This window comes from Alnus glutinosa, chromosome 2 (assembly GCF_958979055.1).
Source record: "Alnus glutinosa chromosome 2, dhAlnGlut1.1, whole genome shotgun sequence".
Taxonomy (NCBI): domain Eukaryota; kingdom Viridiplantae; phylum Streptophyta; class Magnoliopsida; order Fagales; family Betulaceae; genus Alnus; species Alnus glutinosa.
In genome coordinates, this window is record NC_084887.1 from 36,529,696 (window position 1) to 36,549,627 (window position 19,932).

Here is a 19,932-nt window from a genome sequence, read left to right on the forward strand (position 1 = left end):
GACCACCCCCAAGGGCCAAAACTTCTTCTTCTTCTTTTTCTTTCTTTCTTTCTTTCTTTCTTTCTTTTTTTTTTTTTTTTTTTTTTTTTTTCTCACTTTGACACTTGGGGGTGGTTGTGGCCCAAAGAGGTGGCTAAGTCACCCCTACAAATTTCTTTTTTAAAAAAAAAAATAAAAAAGAAAAATTTGATAGCCATATCAATGCTAACGTGGCGCTAATATTGCATCTGGGGATTAGTGTCGCAATATTACACCGACACGTATGAGATGACATGGCCGGACATTAGTTTTAGACGGAAAAATGGACAGAGGTACTATTTTCGTCTTTTTCCATAGCACATGTACCACATATGGAAAAAAAAATAAAAACTTAGGGGACAAAATATAAAAGTTTGAAACTACACGGGTGTTTAAGGTATTTAACCCTTTATTTTAATTTTTTTTCCTTATAAATGTTTCATTATTAAAACAAATTAAAGCTAGGATAATACCATTGAGGTTTGATATTGATGTATATATATATATATATATATATATATATATATATATATATACACATTTATAAAAAAAAAAAAAATTACCTTTTTTTCAAGATTCGTATGATTTCATGCATCAAACGAAACGTTCCTTGAAAAAAAAAAAAAAAAAACCAATCAGAAGCGATTTTCTATCAATTATCAACTTTTTGAGTACAAGAAAATAAAATAACATTAAAAACAGTTAAAAACAGAACCTAATCATGAAAAAATTATTTGTTATAATTTGATCAAAAGAATATAACTTGGAGGAACATTAATTGGAAGACTGAAAAGATCGAAGGTAACAAGGCCACCACATAAGACGAAACAAATCTCCACAGAATTCACCATCAAGAAAATGAAATTAGAAGCCTTGATTCCAAGCAAGGGTGGTGAAGTTCATTGTTGTATTCAACTCAAACGCCCAAGGTGAAAATGGCTTATGACCCAAGCAGGTAGCTCAAGTATGCGTGAAGATGAAAATAGACGATATCCACCTACATCATAATAATTAGTAATATCACCGTCATGATTGCCAATACAATATGCCGTTTGCTTTCAAATTGGGAAAGTCACGAGCTGAAAGAGAGAGAGAGATTGGTTATAATCTACAAACAAAACTTGGTCACCTATGCATTCAGCCCACTCCCATGTATTCCGAGAGAAATCCATCCTATAAACATGAAATGCGTCAATCGGAAATGTATGCCAAGAGAAATTCGACCTATAACCATTAAGTTTGCCATCGTCATCATCATCATTATCGTCGTAGTCATCGGCATCGGCATGGGCATGATGGCCACTAAGCTTACAAACCAATAGAAGATCGCCTAATGATTCGACCAGATAATTAATATGGTTTCTTGTATTCTTGAAGTGGGTGCCTGAATTCGAAAGAAGGTTTGAGAAGGTAACTCTTTGCAGAAGAAATATCAGTAAGATGATAAGCGAATAACTGAGTGCCATAATGATTCAAGGTGTAGAACAATTGATCCTTGTAATGCATAATATTTGCAACTTGGTAAGTTTTCTTATGCGGCGGCTCTACAAAGGTCCATGACTTGTCGCCAGGTTTACAAAAAAAAAAATACCTTGATGAAGAAGAGGAGTATATCGAGAAACAGCCACAACGATGCATCATCACTTGTTGGATCAGATGACAAAACAATCATGTTTATAATCTCATCACTCAAACCTCTTGGTGTCCTGGTATAGTATACTTGGCTTAGATCTGGATATATTTACATTCTACTTTGAACCCAAAACCGGAAAAAAAGTTATCATAATTATGACAAAATAATTCATCACCGGGATAAAAGTTATCATAATTATGATCAGAATATAATTCATCATCACGTAAAACATCATCATCTATCTCTTCACGAGGTATAACCTTTATGAATGGTAGTGTATGAATGGGAGGAAGTGAGATGAGTGGAGAGGTCGTGAAGGGACTCCAAAGAAAAATTGAGCAGTCGAATTAAGAAACATAAGCCAACCAGCCATGAGATGAGCCAACAAATCTTCCATGTTTAACCTGATCAGGGATCTTAGTATTGGCATTAACAACCTTTTCGTTTATGTAGTCATAGAAACGGCATAGACTCTTACCATCTTTGTCCTTTTCAATCGGTTCTATCATCATCAATGAATGTGACTCAGAAACATGGGACGCTTCTAAAGGCGATGCCTATAATAATGATGATGATCCAGTAATAGAAGGCATCTTTTGGCTCCGAGGAAGCAATGGAGTAGAAAAGCAAAGGTTGGACTTCTTGGTACGAGACCTAAGTGTAGCAACACAGCAACACTGGTCAGGGGCGCCATACAACATTGGTAGGATAATACCATATTCATCATCTTTGATCACCGCTCTCTCTATATATACATATATGAAGGAAACAGGACCAATCAGAACAAGAAAAAAGTAATAAAAATGAAATGTGAAATCTATATATGCACATATACATGCATCAGGATATAAAAAACATAAAAATAATCAGCAAAAAAAAAAAAAAAATGCACGGATGAATCATAATTACAATTTAATTTCTATTCCAATTCTCTAACTTCAATCTTGAAATCCTTGAGGCCGTACGTGAAGATTGGTAGAGAGAGAATCGAAATTTTGTCTTGAAAACAAAGGGGGGTTCTTGAGCGTTGTTTTTTTTTTTTTTTTTTTTGGAGAGAATGTAAGAAAATATGAGAGTTGAAGGGATTGGTGTCTCTCTAGATTCTTTTTAAATTTTAGGAGTAAATGCAAGGAATTTGATTTAATGAAATAAAATTTAATTTTGTGTAAAATTACCAAAAGAGTAGATTAGGATCCTCTACAATTTTAAGTAATTTTAGATTCTCAAATTACGTGAATTCAAACGATTTTTTACATCAAACGGCGTAAAAACACACTACACAACCGGCCACCTTACACAACTCCACTCACATGAGGTGGGACCCATGTGAGTGGGACCCACCACATGGGTCCCACCCCATGTGAGTGGAGTTGTATGTGTAACAAGCACCCAATAACTTAAAATGCGCTATGAATAGTAAGCATTTTACGCCGCATGAAGGTTATTTTTTTTGGTCACTTCAAAACATTATCAGGTCGATCAGTATTTTACATCGTGCCAAACACTCAAATTAAAAAGTAATAAAAATGAGATTAGTCAAAAAGACACATTTGATTTTATTCTCTTGCACATTTCTTGTTCATCTCCGTGTAAGTGATGTGCAAATCTACCATTGAATCTGTGAGTCCTACATGTATATCCGACAGATTCAATGATAGATTTACAACAAGAATGTGCAAAAAAATGACACCAAACACATTTTTTAGTCAAATAGTTAACTAATGCAAGCGGATATCCATTTTTTTTAATTGAAAGAGAAAGAGGCAATGTTAATTGAAACAAATTAAGAAAACTCAGTATATATAGGTGAATTTTGTTATCCAATTATGAATATAATGGATTCACTCATGGTAGTACGTATATGGGCAAACGTTCAGTAATTGGATACACATATATATATAGTATATATTAATTATTTTAGTTACTTACAATCAGTGAAGGTCGGTTACTTCGTGTATCTATTTTTGACGGGCAAACTTTAAACCCATATAAGTAAAGTGTCTTCTCTGCACGAATCGAGTAAGATTTCGACTTCATTTGCGATAGAATTTTAAGGTTTAAATTCTATTTGAATTTAAACCTTGTTGCACGTTAGCTTATTTATGGAATATCAAGTATGTGAGAAATTAATGAATGTTTGGTATGTAGTATTTTTTATAAAAAAATTTGTATTGAGTGGATCCAAGCCTATAAAATTAAACAATGGCCAGTGATTTTAGCATCATATCATATATAATATTTGACTATTAGGAGTGTTTTTTGTATCTTCATGGGTATGGGAATTCCACCATGGGATCATCAACTACTTAATTAATTATCTCCAAATCATCTAGGTTGACATGTACAAATTTGTTCCATTTTTTAGAATGAGTGATTCCAATGCTCGCTTTCATTGTCAGCCTCCATGAAATTAAGCTCCGATCCAAGCCGACAAGTCGTAATCATGGAAAGGGTTTTTTCTTATGCTCCGATCCGTTTGTTTCGGCGTAAAATTGTTTTCGAAAAATAATTTTGATATTTTACGTTGTTTGGTAGGGAAAAAAATAATGGTTAACGAAAATCATTTTCAATTTGATAGTAAAATCCTCTTTCATTTTTGGAAAATGATTTACGGTTTTGAAAACCGTTAATCTTTTCTCGAATTTAAACTCTTCGTCCTTGCACGCACGTTTGTAGGAATCTGTCACCGCCGGCCATCGGAGTTGTTGGTAGCTCGAATCTCCTGCTGAAAGTCATGAATTTTGATATCCGATTACTGGAATCCGAAGTCACTCGCCAAATTCCGGCAATGATCGGCCGCTAGTGCCGAAATCCAACGACGTCCAGCCGTTGTCTCCGAATTTCGGCAGACCAGATTCCGGATGGACCTAACCGTGTGACGGCCCTATTGGCCAAACACGTGGATAGAACGGGGGAAAAGCCTAACAATTGGAATGAACTGTCTCTGATACCATGTTAAATATAAAACTATGGTTGAAAAGCTGTATTTCACAATATATAAAACAACTGTTTGTACGTGGCCTAATTCATAGAACTCTACAAAGACAATTCTACTTATTGTGGAATTGTTAGTTACAAAATGATACATTTTTCCAACTAAAGAATGGACAATTGAACAACTTCAATGTATAACAGATTGACAGCGAATGGACTTGATGGAGCCGAGCATCTTCTTCCCTGCTAGTAACGACTTTATGTGCTGTAGTATGAGCTGTAACCTCTTGAATGCATTGATATGCAGCATTAGTTGTAGCAGCTCTATGAGCTGTGGTTTGAAGGCATTGATCTGGAGCATTAGAGGCATGCAGTGGATACTTTAACATCCCCCCCCCCCCAAGCTAAGGGGGATTGGGAGCACCATTAGCTTGGACCGTTGTAGGGCAAAACGAGCAGGTCGATGACAAACCCTTAGTAAAAATATTTGCAACTTGGTCCAAAGTAGAAATAAATTTCACCAAAATGTCACCATTAAGCACCCTCTCTCGAATGAAGAGATAATCAACTTCTTTGTGTTTGGTACGAGCAATAGTGAGGGCCATGGATTTGTATTTTGCCTCAGTGACAGACCGAGAGACTAGGTTGTTTCTTGGCACTCCAAGAACCTAAGCAATTACCAAAGAAGATGCTAAAGCTTGAAGTTGAGCGTCTATCGTCCGGATGACCCGCTCAGTCAGAATCACAAAAGGCATGCAGTTGAAGTTGTCCTTTGGAATAGAACAAGCCATGTGCTTCAAATATCTGAGGACACGTTTGGCAGCCGACCAATGGGATGAGGATGCAGAATGCATTTGTTGGCATAACTGATCGATGGAGAAGGAGATGTCAGGCCTTGTGAGAGTACAATATATATTGGAGAGCGCCCATAGCTTGCCGATATTCATAAGGGCCAGGAAGTAATTCGCCATCATACTTAGATAATTTGGACCCTTAGGAGCATGGGGAGGCAGCAGGTTTTGCACCAAGCATATGGGTGCGATGCAAGAGATCTACAACATACTTGGCCTGAGACAAATGTAAGTAAGGAATCAGCATCTCGTGTGGCCTTGATTCCTAGGAAGAAACCGAGATATATCACCCAAGTCCTTGGCAGGGAATTGTTGCTGCAACTTAGCAATCAGCGTTTGAATGACAGCAAGTCGGTTTCCTATGAGAATAATGTCATCTACATACACTAACATGAAAAGTTTAATGTCATCATGAAAGAAGGTGAATAATGAAGAGTCAACCAAGGATGCAGTGAAACCAAGCTCTAAAAGAGCAGATGACAGGCATCTTTTTGCGATTTTATCAAATCTCTCTTCGATCTTCAAGAATCACCATCTTAAAGAAGGGTTTTTACAAGCAATTTTCTAAAATAATTAAAAGACATTGATAAGATTTAAAAGCATAGGATTACACTTACAATTTCCTATGGAATTTACAGCAGTTGCATGTCAGTTGATATTACAAGCCGAAAGAAAACCTAGCTAGGATTTATATAAGGCCCGATTGTTTTGTCGAAAAATGTTTTCATCTGGGTTTTTTTTTTTATTATTTTATTTTTTTTATTATTATTATTATTATAGAAAATGTGGTTACTTTCTGCTTGCTTGTTTGCAACTCCCAAAGTGGTTCGAAAAGTATTTTTCGGCATTTGGGTACAGGTCTTTCCTTTCTCGATCCTCTTCTATTTTTATTTTTTTTTTAAAAGCTACTTACTTTCAACCTATCTTCAAATTAATTTTCTTATTGTTTTCCTTTTAAATTAAACAAAAAATCTTTGTATAATTTTACATACAAATTTTTCACTATTTTAATTAATATATTTTAAATCAAAGCATTTAAACCTTAAATGTTAAATTATCCATAATGTGTATGAAAGCCTAATTTAAAGTGTCCACTTTTAGTTTAATCCCGTGAAATAAAATTAGGAATCAAATATGTTTTCCAAATATATTTAATTCTACTTAAAACTATTATTTATAATAAAGTATAATTAGTTTACCTAATAAACTCCTTGAGTGCTAGGTGCGCCGCATGTGACTTTTTTATTCAAACTTACCAAAAATACCCTCACTCATTTAAAACGGCACCGTTTCGTTAAAACCCAAAAAAAAGAAGTTAACAAAAATACCCTCAATGCAAAAAAAAAAACGCGTCGTCCAGTCCACGTCGTCTTCTTCCTTAGACAACTCCGGCGTTTCCTGATCCTCCATTTCCATGGGGTTTGAAATATGAGAAAAACTAAAAGTACTCCTGAAGGTTAAGACACGTCGTGGCTTCCTGCACTCCATTGCGCCACGTACCCAGAGACCCACAGCGTCAACGGCACTTGCGGTACATGTACTCTGAGTAAAAAGTCCTGAAGTTGAAGACAACAGTGTTGTGCTGGCAACGGTTGTTCGTGCGAGTGAAACATTTGTTAGATACTGCAGAAAATAAAATTGGTCATGTTTCTTCACCAAAAAAGGAAACTCTTACCCCTTCTGTAAGCTGATAACCTATGTAGACTTGTGTCATCGATCTCATGGAACCTTATTTATCTAATAGAAAACGGTGTGGCAGACTCACAGAGAGTATAAATTATCTAATAGAACCCGTGAAGGAAACTTTTCTTTTGGATTGTTTGCTAAGTGTGTAGCTTCTAGTGTTGCATTTGTTTGAGGATTGGCTGTGAATGTTTAGATGGGCTGTTGGGAAATCCTTATGGCTATGTTCACCTCTGTTGTAGAACATGAAAATAGAGGTGAATAGAGGAGCTTGTCCCAGTGAAAAAAAAACTTCTGTTCTCTTTTTCCTGCATGTTTTCTGAGGTGAAGGGGGGGGTAACCAACACTGATAGACATTAGAAACATCTTTCAAAGCTTGCTTAATAAGCCCAGGCTTTTCTTACTTCCAGCAGATTACACGTACAAACAGAGAAATTATTACAAGCTAGACCGTGGGCTTTTACAACAAACCAAACCGACCTGCTTTTCATTCCAGGCACTGCCATATATAAGACCAAGGCTGTCAGTACCAAAGTATGGCTGCAAGAAGTGCTTGTCCAATGCAGTGAACAAGAAGTGCTTTGGTCGTCTGGAGTTGTTGGACGGGAAGAAAGTGGTAAATACATACTCCATGGCTGAGCATGAGTACTACGTACGCAGTACATATTAATGTGAATCATCTGTCATGAATTTTGTGGTTCATTATCTCGTCCCAAGTCTGTCCATGCACTCTGGTCAATGGGAAAAGTTCACACATGTGGGCATTTATCGATTTTTGTTGGTACCTGTTTTTGTTTCTGTTTGTGTCATGTCCATGTACTTGCCACAATGTTTAATGTTGTAAGCAGTGTCGACGCAGGTTCCGATCCACTGCAACAACGTTGTCCATGATTGCACTTGTTCCCACATCGCCCGCAGTTGTTTTTATCCCCAAGAACGTTGCGGCAATGCTTCTTGCACCAGCGGAGAAGGCTCGCCCCCTTGTTTGCCGAGATCCCATTACATAGGTTGTGAGCGATGGGATCATAATCCGTACCTTTCTTTATCACGGTGGCCAAAAACCGGCTTCTTGATCGATCTGAGATTCCCCATTAATGGGGAGTCAACAACGTACTGATAATCATCTTCATCATCGTCCTCGGTATCGTTTGAGAAGGCTGAATGAGAGTGCAAAAATAGGAGAATGAGAATGATGAGTAGGGAGAGAATGGGTGTACGGTTGAGGAGAATGCATGCCATTCTGTGATGAAGTTGGCCGGGATGATTGCCCGCTTGAGTGTAAGTTAAGGAACACAGGTAAGGAAGCGCATCTGCTACCACAAGCGTACAACTCAACTCAATGAAATCTCTTACTGACTTCCCCCACTGATCGTTATCTTCACTGATCTCATCCTTGGTTGCAGTCCCTTCAAATCGCTTCCCTACAACCATCCTAAATAAAATATTTGGGGTTGTCAACCCAAACCATCTCTTCATGACTTCATCTCTACCAACATGTTGTTGTTCTTGACCCAGAGCTCATATATCTCTTTTATAGATGTATTTACCTCAGACACTCGTGACTCGGATGTCTTTGAACATCTGATCAAGGCGTTGGTTTGTTAGGAGCTCAACTAATGACAGTAGCAAAAACCTTGGACATCAATTATCAAAGCACAAAACTTGACTCTTGGCACCTCCCAAAGGACCCTCAAAAGCAGATGAACAGGAACCTTCCGTAGAACAACCCCTCACCATCTCCTAAGGTCCCCCAGCAATCTCATTCATCCTCTACAAAAATGCTCACTCTCTCCTCTCTTTATTGGGTCACTACTGTTTTCACCACCACCACTATAATTACCATTACAAGCTTCAGTGTACCATGCCATCGCTCTCGGTGGGCTTTCTTTCACCTCCCCTGTTTTCTTCCACCTCTGCATGGCCAAGAACGTACAGGGCTTGCAGCCACTCAGGCTAGCTTTGGCGCCGGTTGTGGCTGAGGTGGACGTGGGGAGGCTGGAGCCGCGCGCGCGAGAGTGGAGGAGAGAGACGGGTACTGGGTGTTGAAGGAGAAGTTCAGGGAAGGCATAAATCCTCAGGAGAAATCGAGCTGCATGAGTTAGAGTTTTTTTGGTGTATCCACGAAGAACCTAGACAATGAGTTTTTTTTTTTTTTTTTTGTTAGGGATACATTGAAAATTTCGGAAACTTAACTGGGTGTAATTGACAAAATTAAAACATTAGTGGGTGAATTATAAATTGGTGATAACTTCGTGGTGGTGAATTAAAGTTTTTCATTTTTTATTAAATTCATGTCATCAAGAAGGACACCAAATTAAAATGATGCTAGCTAAAATGAGCTCTAATATTTTTCACTTCTTTAAGGAGATTTTATCCGATCATTGTTACACCTTACCAATGTGGCAGTGTCAAGTACTAGTCATTGTGAAAAAAAATAAATAAATAAAAAAATTAGCACGGCCAGCCACGTTAGCACGCATGATATAGTAGGGAATAGCTAGGGATAGGATAAGATTAAAATGTAATTTTAGTTGAACATTTCTAGCAAAAGAACAATGCGAACATTGTGTTTTAAGGGTATAGACGTATAGTAGGCAGCACAGATGTATTAGGGTTTATTCATTCCTCATTTGACTGCCTAGAATCCTCAAATCGCAAAAAGTCTTGATCAAGCCGATACTGAGTTGAGCTCGAGTGTGATGTTTTGATTACGGATCTCGTGCCTAGGTAAAATGTGCTCGAGCCAATCTCGAGCCAGCGACCATCTCAACTCTCAAGCCTCACCTCATGCATGATTCACATTACTCTCACGCTAAAGATTAATGAAACGGAGCGTTTTCCTAGCTCAAGATTTAATGAAAGGTCACGTTTATAGCAATCTTTGTTCTCAAACGCACCGTTTAATCAGTCCTTTTTTGGTAGCCTCCAGCTATTCTGCAATTCCCCAAATCTTTCTTCTGCTTCTGCCACGTAACCTCATCTTTTCTTTTCTTTTCATTTTTTTTGAGAAAAAAAAAAAAAAAAAACCTCACCTTTTCTTAGCTTCTTTTGCGGTACTCTTCTGCTCCTCTCTCAAAAAAAAACCTCACCTTTTCTTAGCTTTTTTTTCAGTCTTTCAATGAATGTTCAACTTATATTCTTTTGATCAAATTATAACAAATAATTGTTTCAATTCATGATTAATTAGGTTCTGTCGATTATTAAAGTAATAAATATTGTGCATGTGTACGTAGGGGTCTTATAAAATGAAAAAAAAAAAAAAAAGCCCAAAATATCCATGTTTAAAAATTAAAAAATAAAAAATAAAAAATTTGGGGTTGATCATCTGTGGGTTCCATTTTCTTTATTATTATAATTTTTTAAAATTATTTAAAAACTAAATTATACTCCGCCTGATCGATTTAATTTAAAACCAAAACATAATGGTGCATATATATATATATATATATGAGTAATATTGCAATTTTTTTAAAAAAAGTTTGATACACTCTGTCTATAAACATATAAAATATGGACAAGGATTTTCAAAGACTACTAATTTTACATGGTCTAATTAAGAATTTTCTTCATTCAGGACATATATAGTTAATTTGGCATGAACAAGTTGGATAATTATTTAGCATTGTAGCCTAAACCCTAAACCTTAAACCGAATGATCCACTTTTTAGCATTGTAGCCAACTTCACCTTGAAATATTTGAGATCTTCGTTAAACTTCCTTAAAATAGCAACAAAAGGTTTAGAACATATTCCTAAAAATTTCTCATTGAGCTCGATGTCGACTTGTTCATGTGTCTTCATTCATTAAATAGAACAAAAAAACTTGTTCATGCGTCTTCATTCATTAAAGAGAACAAAAAAAAGTGTATTAATACATACAACTGTTCAAGTTGTTCAATTATCCAGAAGGATAGGTATATATCTATTTTTAATTTTGATAGTTGGATAATTGTTTAGCATTGTAGCCTAAACCCTAAACCCTAAACCAAATGGTCCACCACTAAACCAAATGGTCAACTTTCTAGCATTGTAGCCAACTTTACCATGAAATATTTGAGATCTTTGATAAATTTCCTTAAAATAACATCTAAAAGTTTAGAACATATGCCTAGAAATTTCTCATTGAGCTCGACGTCGACTTGCTCATGCGTCTTCATTCATTAAATAGAACAAAAAAAGTGTATTAGTACATACAATTGGTCAAGTTGTTCAATTATCCAACAAACAAAATTAAAAATAGATATATACCCATCCTTCTGGCATTTGAGAATAATGATGATGCATGTTACGTATAAAACGAAACGTGACATGCATCATCATTTAATACCAGAAGGATAGGTATATATTTATTTTTAATTTTGTTAGTTGGATAATTATTTAGTATTGTAGCCTAAACCATAAACCCTAAACCTTAAACCAAATGGTCCAGTTTCTAGCATTGTAGCCAACTTCACCTTGAAAAATTTGAGATCTTCGTTAAAATAGCATCTAAAAGTTTAGAACATATGCCTCAAAATTTCTCATTGAGCTCAACATCAACTTGTTCATGCGTCTTCATTCATTAAATAGAACAAAAAAAGTGTATCAATACGTACAACTGTTCAAGTTGTTCAATTATCCAGAAGGATGGGTATATATCTATTTTTGATTTTGATAATTGGATAATTGTTTAGGTACCCTAAACCTTAAACCAAATGGTCCACTTTCTAGCATTGTATCCAAGTACTTCACCTTAAAATCTTTGAGATCTTCGTAAAATTTCTTTAAAATAGCATCTAAAAGTTTAGAACATATGCTTGGAAATTTCTCATTAAGCTCAACGTCGACTTGTTCATACGTCTTCATTAATTAAATAGAACAAAAAAAATTGTATTAGTACGTACAACTGTTCAAGTTGTTCAATTATCCAACTAAGAAAATTAGAAATAGATATAGACACATTCTTTTGGCATTTGAGAATAATGATGATATACGTTGCGTATAAAACGAAATGTGACGTGCATCATCATTATTCTCAAATGTCAGAAGGATGTGTATATATCTATTTTTAATTTTTTTAGTTGGATAATTATTTAGTATTGTAGTCTAAACCCTAAACCCTAAACCAAATGGTCCACTTTACAGCATTGTAGCCAACTTCACCTTGAAATATTTGAGATCTTAGTTAAATTTCCTTAAAATAGAATCTAAAAGTTTAGAACATATGCCTGAAAATTTCTCATTGAGCTCAACGTCGACTTTTTCATGCGTCTTCATTTATTAAATTGAACCAAAAAAGTGTATTAGTACGTACAACTGTTCAAGTTGTTCAATTATCCAGAAGGATTGTTATATATCTATTTTTAATTTTGTTCGTTGGATAATTGTTTAGCATTGTACCCTAAACCCTAAACCAAATGGTCCACTTTCTAGCATTGTAGCCAACTTCACCTTGAAATATTTGAGATCTTCATTAAATTTCTTTAAAATAGCATCTAAAAGTTTAGAACATATGCTTGGAAATTCCCCATTGAGCTCGACGTCGGCTTGTTTATGAATTCCACTCTTTTATTCTGCGAATTCCGCTCTCCATGTGTTCTTATTATGAGCGAAGCTCTAGCGGCTATGTTAGCAGTTTGTTTGGCGATCTCTTTTTTTATCTCAATTTATATTAGAATGTGATTCGCTAATTTTTGTTTTTGTTCTGTAATTGCCTCACATAACATAAGATTGGAGGATAGCATCCACCATTTTTTAGATTCTCTTTGCTATTCCAGCACTCGTTTCATCCATCCTGTCTATTTGTCTCATAATCATTAATGGGGTTGATCTTCCGTACGCGCACCACTCCTGCCTGGATTAACGAAAGAAAAGAATCAACTTCTGGCCAAGGCCCCCCTAGGCCCTAGGCCCTAGCCCTAGCCTTAGCCCTGAATTAAACGCACTGTATATCACCTTTTTCATGAGTAACTGACAAAGGGTTTGCCACTCCTATATAAATGGAAAGACAAAAAAAAAAAAAAAAAAAGGGTACGTTGTTTCTCTTTTAATTTCCTTCTTCCCTATACTCTCCAGACTCCAATGGCGGCAATGTCACTCCCTCGCCTTCTGTCACACAGAACCACATTAAGGCCACGCCCGGCCTTCTCAACCACACCCATGAGGTTATTGTCCAAATGCAGCTCTCATTTCCCTCCCCTTCTCTCAGTCCTTCGACTCCCTCCCATCATTTATAGCCAAAATAGGGAGGAGAGGAGGAAGGGGAAGGTGGAGGCTGGAGAAGCTAAGTATGTTAAACAAGATAGGCTAAATTGCTTTATAGACATCCATACGAGGAGAAACCATAAAGGGGAAATTATTTTTTTGTATCAATGTATTCTCTTCAGATGCCAGATTTGCTATCCTCCAAAGGAACCTGGGAAACAGAAAAAGGAAGAAATTTTCTCTGAAGGGGAACCAGGCCAGTTAATGAACCGAGCTCAAATGAAAAAACACATGAAAAAAGTCCACCCGGACTATTTTCTTCCATGCAAGAATCATTGCAACATGCGATTCAATAACGCCAAAGCTCTCTTGATTCATTAGTTTCTGCAGTGTCCTATGCTTGTAGAGACACAAACCTATAGGGAAAATTTATATGTTAGCGAGTTGATCAAATACAAAAACATGATGAAGAACGAGACGGAGGCGGTAGAGAGGGAGAAGGAGGAGGCGGAGGCTTCAGAGAAGAAAGAGGAGGAGACCACTGATGAGAAGGAGGAGGAGGCGGAGGCTTCATAGAAGAAAGAGGAGGAGACCGCTGAAGAGAAGGAGGAGGACGAGGCGGAGGTTTCAGAGAAGAAAGAGGAGGAGACCGCTGAAGAGAAGGAGGAGGAGACCGCTGAAGAGAAGAAGGAGGAGACCGCTGAAGAGATGGAGGAGGAGGTGGATGATCCGTTGTTTTGGCAGTTTGTATTGAGACATCTGATCACCAAGCTTTCTTCCAAAAAATAAAAAAGAATTGTCGTCCATCTTTCATCACAGAAAAAAATAAATAAAATAATAATAATAATAATAATGAAAAAAAAAAATCAGTAGTCCATCTTTCATAAAAAAAAATAAAAAAAAAATAAAAAAAAAAAAAGATGCATCTTCATGCTGTAGATCTAGAAAAAAAGAGAAGGAGGCGGGTGTAATTGCTGTAGAGAATAAAGAGGACGCAGTTGAGAAGGAGGATGGAGGCGGCGAGGATCCAAAAAAGAAAAAATGAGGATCGGACTGAGTATCAGGCCAAAACCCACATGTACACCACCATAGCACCGGTAGCTGCATGGTGGTGTGGGTTTCTGCACATATGATTAGTTTGAATTCATTTCTATTTTCTAGCATTAATTACTCTATTACTTTATATGGTCGTTGTAGCTAGCTAGCAAGGAAGGTTCGAAACTTTTTAATTAATGAAAATGGTTTCTCTCTCATTTTCTCACTGGGTTGGCTCCAACGGCCGAGTTCTCAAGCACGAGACCCAGATGGTGATTCTTGAAGAAGAGAGATTTGACAAAATGACAAAAAGTCTGAAGGCTAAATTGTCAAAAATTAAAGTGTGATTAGCACTCGAGCCCATAGTAAGGTGAGCTCGAGCGTCGTGTTATGGTTACTGAGCTCGAAGAAAGCTTCTAGAACATCAAACCATGACTTGTAAGCTTTAAAAAAATATATACGTAAGGTGAAGTCCCATTTCCGTTCCGTATGTTACATGCATGTATGCCGAAGTAATTAAATTTCTTTTGATTTCTAGCTCTCTTTATATGCTTTACTTTGGATAATGATTATGCATTATATTGATAATTAAGTTGGATTAAGAGTAATCCATCTTGGAGTTCAAAATGTCACGTGATTTTTAAAATTAATTATTATTTGATTAAAATTTAATAATAACTATTTCAAATTCAATTAATTATAGTTCTCGCAATTAAGGACCCTTTATATATAAGATTTTAATGCTCCATGACTCTAGCATTGTAGCCAACTTCACCTTGAAATATTTGAGATCTTCGTTAAATTTCCTTAAAATAGCATCTAAAAATTCAGAACATATGCCTAGAAATTTCTCATTGAGCTCGACGTCGACTTGTTCATGCGTCTTCATTTATTAAATAGAACAAAAAAACGTGTATTAGTACGTACAACTGTTCAAGTTAGTCAATTATCCAACTAACAAAATTAAAAATAGATATATACCCATCCTTCTGGCATTTGTGACGTGCATCATCATTATTCTCAAATGCCAGAAGGATGGGTATATATCTATTTCTAATTTTGTTAGTTGGATAATTATTTAGCGTTGTAACCCAAACCCTAAACCCTAAACCAAATGGTCCGCTTTCTAGCATTGTAGCTAACTTCACCTTGAAATGTTTGAGATCTTCGTTAAATTTCATTAAAATAACATCTAAAAGTTTAGAACATTTGACTAGAAATTTCTCATTGAGCTCAACGTCGACTTATTCATGCGTCTTCATTCATTAAATAGAACAAAAAAGTGTATTAGTAGGTACAATTGTTCAAGTTGTTCAATTATCCAACTAACAAAATTAAAAATAGATATATACATATCCTTCTGGCATTTGAGAATAATGATGATGCATGTTACGTATAAAACGAAACGTGACATGCATCATCATTTAATACCAGAAGGATAGGTACATATTTATTTTTAATTTTGTTAGTTGGATAATTATTTAGCATTGTAGCCTAAACCATAAACCCTAAACATTAAACCAAATTGTCCAGTTTCTAGCATTGTAGCCAACTTCACCTTGAAAAATTTGAGATCTTCGTTAAAATAGCATCTAAAAGTTTAGAACATATGCCTCAAAATTTCTCATTGAGCTCAACGTCAACTTGTTCATGCGACTTCATTCATTAAATAGAACAAAAAAAAAAGTGTATTAGTACAAACTGTTCAAGTTGTTCAATTATCCAGAAGGATTGTTATATATCTATTTTTAATTTTGTTCGTTGGATAATTGTTTAGCATTGTACCCTAAACCCTAAACCAAATGGTCCACTTTCTAGCATTGTAGCCAACTTCACCTTGAAATATTTGAGATCTTCATGAAATTTCTTTAAAGTAGCATCTAAAAGTTTAGAACATATGCTTGGAAATTTTTCATTAAGCTCGACGTCGACTTGTTCATACGTCTTCATTCATTAAATAGAACAAAAAAAATGTATTAGTACGTACAACTGTTCAAGTTGTTCAATTATCCAACTAAGAACCATCCTTTTGGCATTTGAGAATAATGATGATATATGTTGCGTATAAAACGAAATGTGACGTGCATCATCATTACTCTCAAATGTCAGAAGGATGTGTATATATCTATTTTTAATTTTCTTAGTTGGATAATTATTTAGCATTATAGTCTAAACCCTAAACCCTAAATCAAATGGTCCACTTTCTAGCATTGTAGCCAACTTCACCTTGAAATATTTGAGAACTTCGTTAAATTTCCTTAAAATAGAATCTAAAAGTTTAGAATAGATGCCTGAAAATTTCTCATTGAGCTCGACATCGATTTTTTCACACATCTTCATTCATTAAATAGAACTAAAAAAGTGTACTAGTACGTACAACTGTTCAAGTTGTTCAATTATCCAGAAGGATTGGTATATATCTATTTTTAATTTTGTTCGTTGGATAATTGTTTAGCATTGTACCCTAAACCCTAAACCAAATGGTCCACTTTCTAGCATTGTAGCCAACTTCACCTTGTAATATTTGAGATCTTCGTTAAATTTCTTTAAAATAGCATCTAAAAGTTTAGAACATATGCTTGGAAATTTCCCATTGAGCTCGACGTCGGCTTGTTCATTAATTCCACTCTTTTATTCTGCGAATTCCACTCTCCATGTGTTCTTATTATGAGCGAAGCTCTAGCTGCTCTGTTAGCAGTTTGTTTGGCGATCTCTTTACTTTTATCTCAATTTATATTAGAATGTGATTCGCTAATTTTTGTTTTTGTTCTGTAATTGCCTCACATAACATAAGATTGGAGGATAGCATCCTCCATTTTTGAGATTCTCTTTGCTATTCTAGTACTCGTTCCATCCATCCTGTCTATTTGTCTCATAATCATTAATGGGGTTGATCTTCCGTACGCGCACCACTCCTGCCCGGATTAACGAAAGAAAAGAATCAACTTCTGGCCAAGGCCCCCCTAGGCCCTAGGCCCTAGCCCTAACCCTAGCCCTGAATTTAACGCACTGTATATCACCTTTTTCATGAGTAACTGACAAAGGGTTTGCCACTCCTATATAAATGGAAAGACAAAAAAAAAAAAAAAAAAAAAAGGGTACGTTGTTTCTCTTTTAATTTCCTTCTTCCCTATACTCTCCAGACTCCAATGGCGGCAATGTCACTCCCTCTCCTTCTGTCACACAGAACCACATTAAGGCCACGCCCGGCCTTCTCCACCACACCCATGAGGTTATTGTCCAAATGCAGCTCTCATTTCCCTCCCCTTCTCACAGTCCTTCGACTCCCTCCCATCATTTATAGCCAAAATAGGGAGGAGAGGAGGAAGGGGAAGGTGGAGGCTGGAGAAGCTAAGTATGTTAAACAAGGTAGGCTAAATTGCTTTGTAGACATCTATACGAGGAGAAACCATAAAGGGGAAATTATTTTTTTGTCTCAGTGTATTCTCTTCAGATGCCAGATTTGCTATCCTCCAAAGGAACCTGGGAAACAGAAAAAGGAAGAAATTTTCTCTGAAGGGGAACCAGGCCAGTTAATGAACCGAGCTCAAATGAAAAAGCACATGAAAAAAGTCCACCCGGACTATTTTCTTCCATGCAAGAATCATTGCAACATGCGATTCAATAACGCCAAAGCTCTCTTGATTCATTAGTTTCTGCAGTGTCCTATGCTTGTAGAGACACAAACCTATAGGGAAAATTTATATGTTGTCGAGTTGATCAAATACAAAAACATGATGAAGAACGAGACGGAGGAGGCAGAGAGGGAGAAGGAGGAGGAGGAGGCTTCAGAGAAGAAAGAGGAGGAGACCACTGATGAGAAGGAGGAGGAGGCGGAGGCTTCAGAGAAGAAAGAGGAGGAGACCGCTGAAGAGAAGGAGGAGGAGGAGGAGGAGGTGAAGGCTTCAGAGAAGAAAGATGAGGAGACCGCGGAAGAGAGGGAGAAGGAGGAGGCGGAGGCTTCAGAGAAGAAAAAGGAGGAGACCGCTGAAGAGAAGGAGGAGGAGACCGCTGAAGAGATGGAGGAGGAGATGGATGATCTGCAGTTTTGGCAGTTTGTATTGAGACATCTGATCGCCAAGCTTTCTTCCAAAAAAAAAAAAGATCTGTCGTCCATCTTTCATCACAGAAAATAATAATAATAATAATAATAATAAAAATCTGTAGTCCATCTTTCATAAAAAAATAAAATAAAATAAAAAAAGAAAAAGAAAAAAGAAAGATGCATCTTCATGCTGTATATCTAGAAAAGAAGGAGAAGGAGGCGGGTGCAACTGCTGCAGAGAATAAAGAGGATGCAGTTGAGAAGGAGGATGGAGGCGGCGAGGATCCAAAAAAGAAAAAAGGAGGATCGGGCTGAATATCAGGCCAAAACCCACATGTACACCACCATACCACCCGTAGCTGCATGGTGGTGTGGGTTTCTGCACATATGGTTAGTTTGAATTCATTTCTATTTTCTAGCATTAATTACTTTATTACTTTATATGGTCGTTGTAGCTGGCTAACAAGGAAGGTTCGAAACTTTTTAATTAATGAAAATGGTTTCTCTCTCATTCTCTCACTGGGTTGGCTCCAACGGCCGAGTTCTCGAGCATTAGACCCAGATGGTGATTCTTGAAAAAGAGAGATTTGACAAAATGGCAAAAAGTTTGAAGGCTAAATTGCCAAAAATTAAAGTGTGATTCGCACTCGAGCCTATACTGAGGTGAGCTCGAGCGCCGTGTTATGGTTACTGAGCTCGAAGAAAGCTTCTAGAACATCAAACCATGACCTGTAAGCCTTAAAAAAATATATACGTAAGGTGAAGTCCCATTTCCGTTCCGTATGTTACATGCATGTATGCCAAAGTAATTAAATTTCTTTTAATTTCTAGCTCTCTTTATATGCATTACTTTGGATAATGATTATGCATTATATTGATAATTAAGTTGGATTAAGTGTAATCCATCTTGGAGTTCAAAATGTCACGTGATTTTTAAAATTAATTATTATTTAATTAAAATTTAATAATAACTATTTCAAATTCAATTAATTATAGTTCTCGCAATTAAGGACCCTCTATATATAAGATTTTAATGCTCCATGACTCTAGCATTGTAGCCAACTTCACCTTGAAATATTTGAGATCTTCGTTAAATTTTCTTAAAATAGCATCTAAAAATTCAGAACATATGCCTAGAAATTTCTCATTGGGCTCGACGTCGACTTGTTCATGCGTCTTCATTCATTAAATAGAACAAAAAACGTGTATTAGTACGTACAACTGTTCAAGTTAGTCAATTATCCAACTAACAAAATTAAAAATAGATATATACCCATCATTCTGGCATTTGTGACGTGCATCATCATTATTCTCAAACGCCAGAAGGATGGGTATATATCTATTTTTAATTTTGTTAGTTGGATAATTATTTAGCGTTGTAACCCAAACCCTAAACCCTAAACCAAATGGTCCGCTTTCTAGCATTGTAGCCAACTTCACCTTGAAATGTTTGAGATCTTCGTTAAATTTCATTAAAATAACATCTAAAAGTTTAGAACATATGACTAGAAATTTCTCATTGAGCTCAACGTCGACTTATTCATGCGTCTT

General features: G+C 36.3%; 1 protein-coding gene across 1 annotated transcript; it reads left to right on the forward strand.

The window, feature by feature from the left end:
• The first annotated feature begins 17,485 nt into the window (after positions 1-17,485).
• Positions 17,486-18,696, forward strand: LOC133860586 (uncharacterized). The gene is made up of 3 exons (XM_062296164.1): positions 17,486-17,705; positions 18,015-18,394; positions 18,589-18,696. Exons 1-3 carry the CDS (start codon positions 17,486-17,488, stop codon positions 18,694-18,696), a joined length of 708 nt encoding a protein of 235 aa, XP_062152148.1.
• Positions 18,697-19,932: the final 1,236 nt, after the last annotated feature.

Bases quoted from the DNA above. Each gene is read 5' to 3' on its own strand.
- LOC133860586 (XM_062296164.1), top strand. From the start codon at position 17,486: ATGGCGGCAATGTCACTCCCTCTCCTTCTGTCACACAGAACCACATTA. The intron at 17,706-18,014 runs GTAGGCTAAATT...CTATGCTTGTAG, and splicing joins AGCTAAGTATGTTAAACAAG to AGACACAAACCTATAGGGAA. The intron at 18,395-18,588 runs GTATTGAGACAT...TATCTAGAAAAG, and splicing joins ATCTGCAGTTTTGGCAGTTT to AAGGAGAAGGAGGCGGGTGC.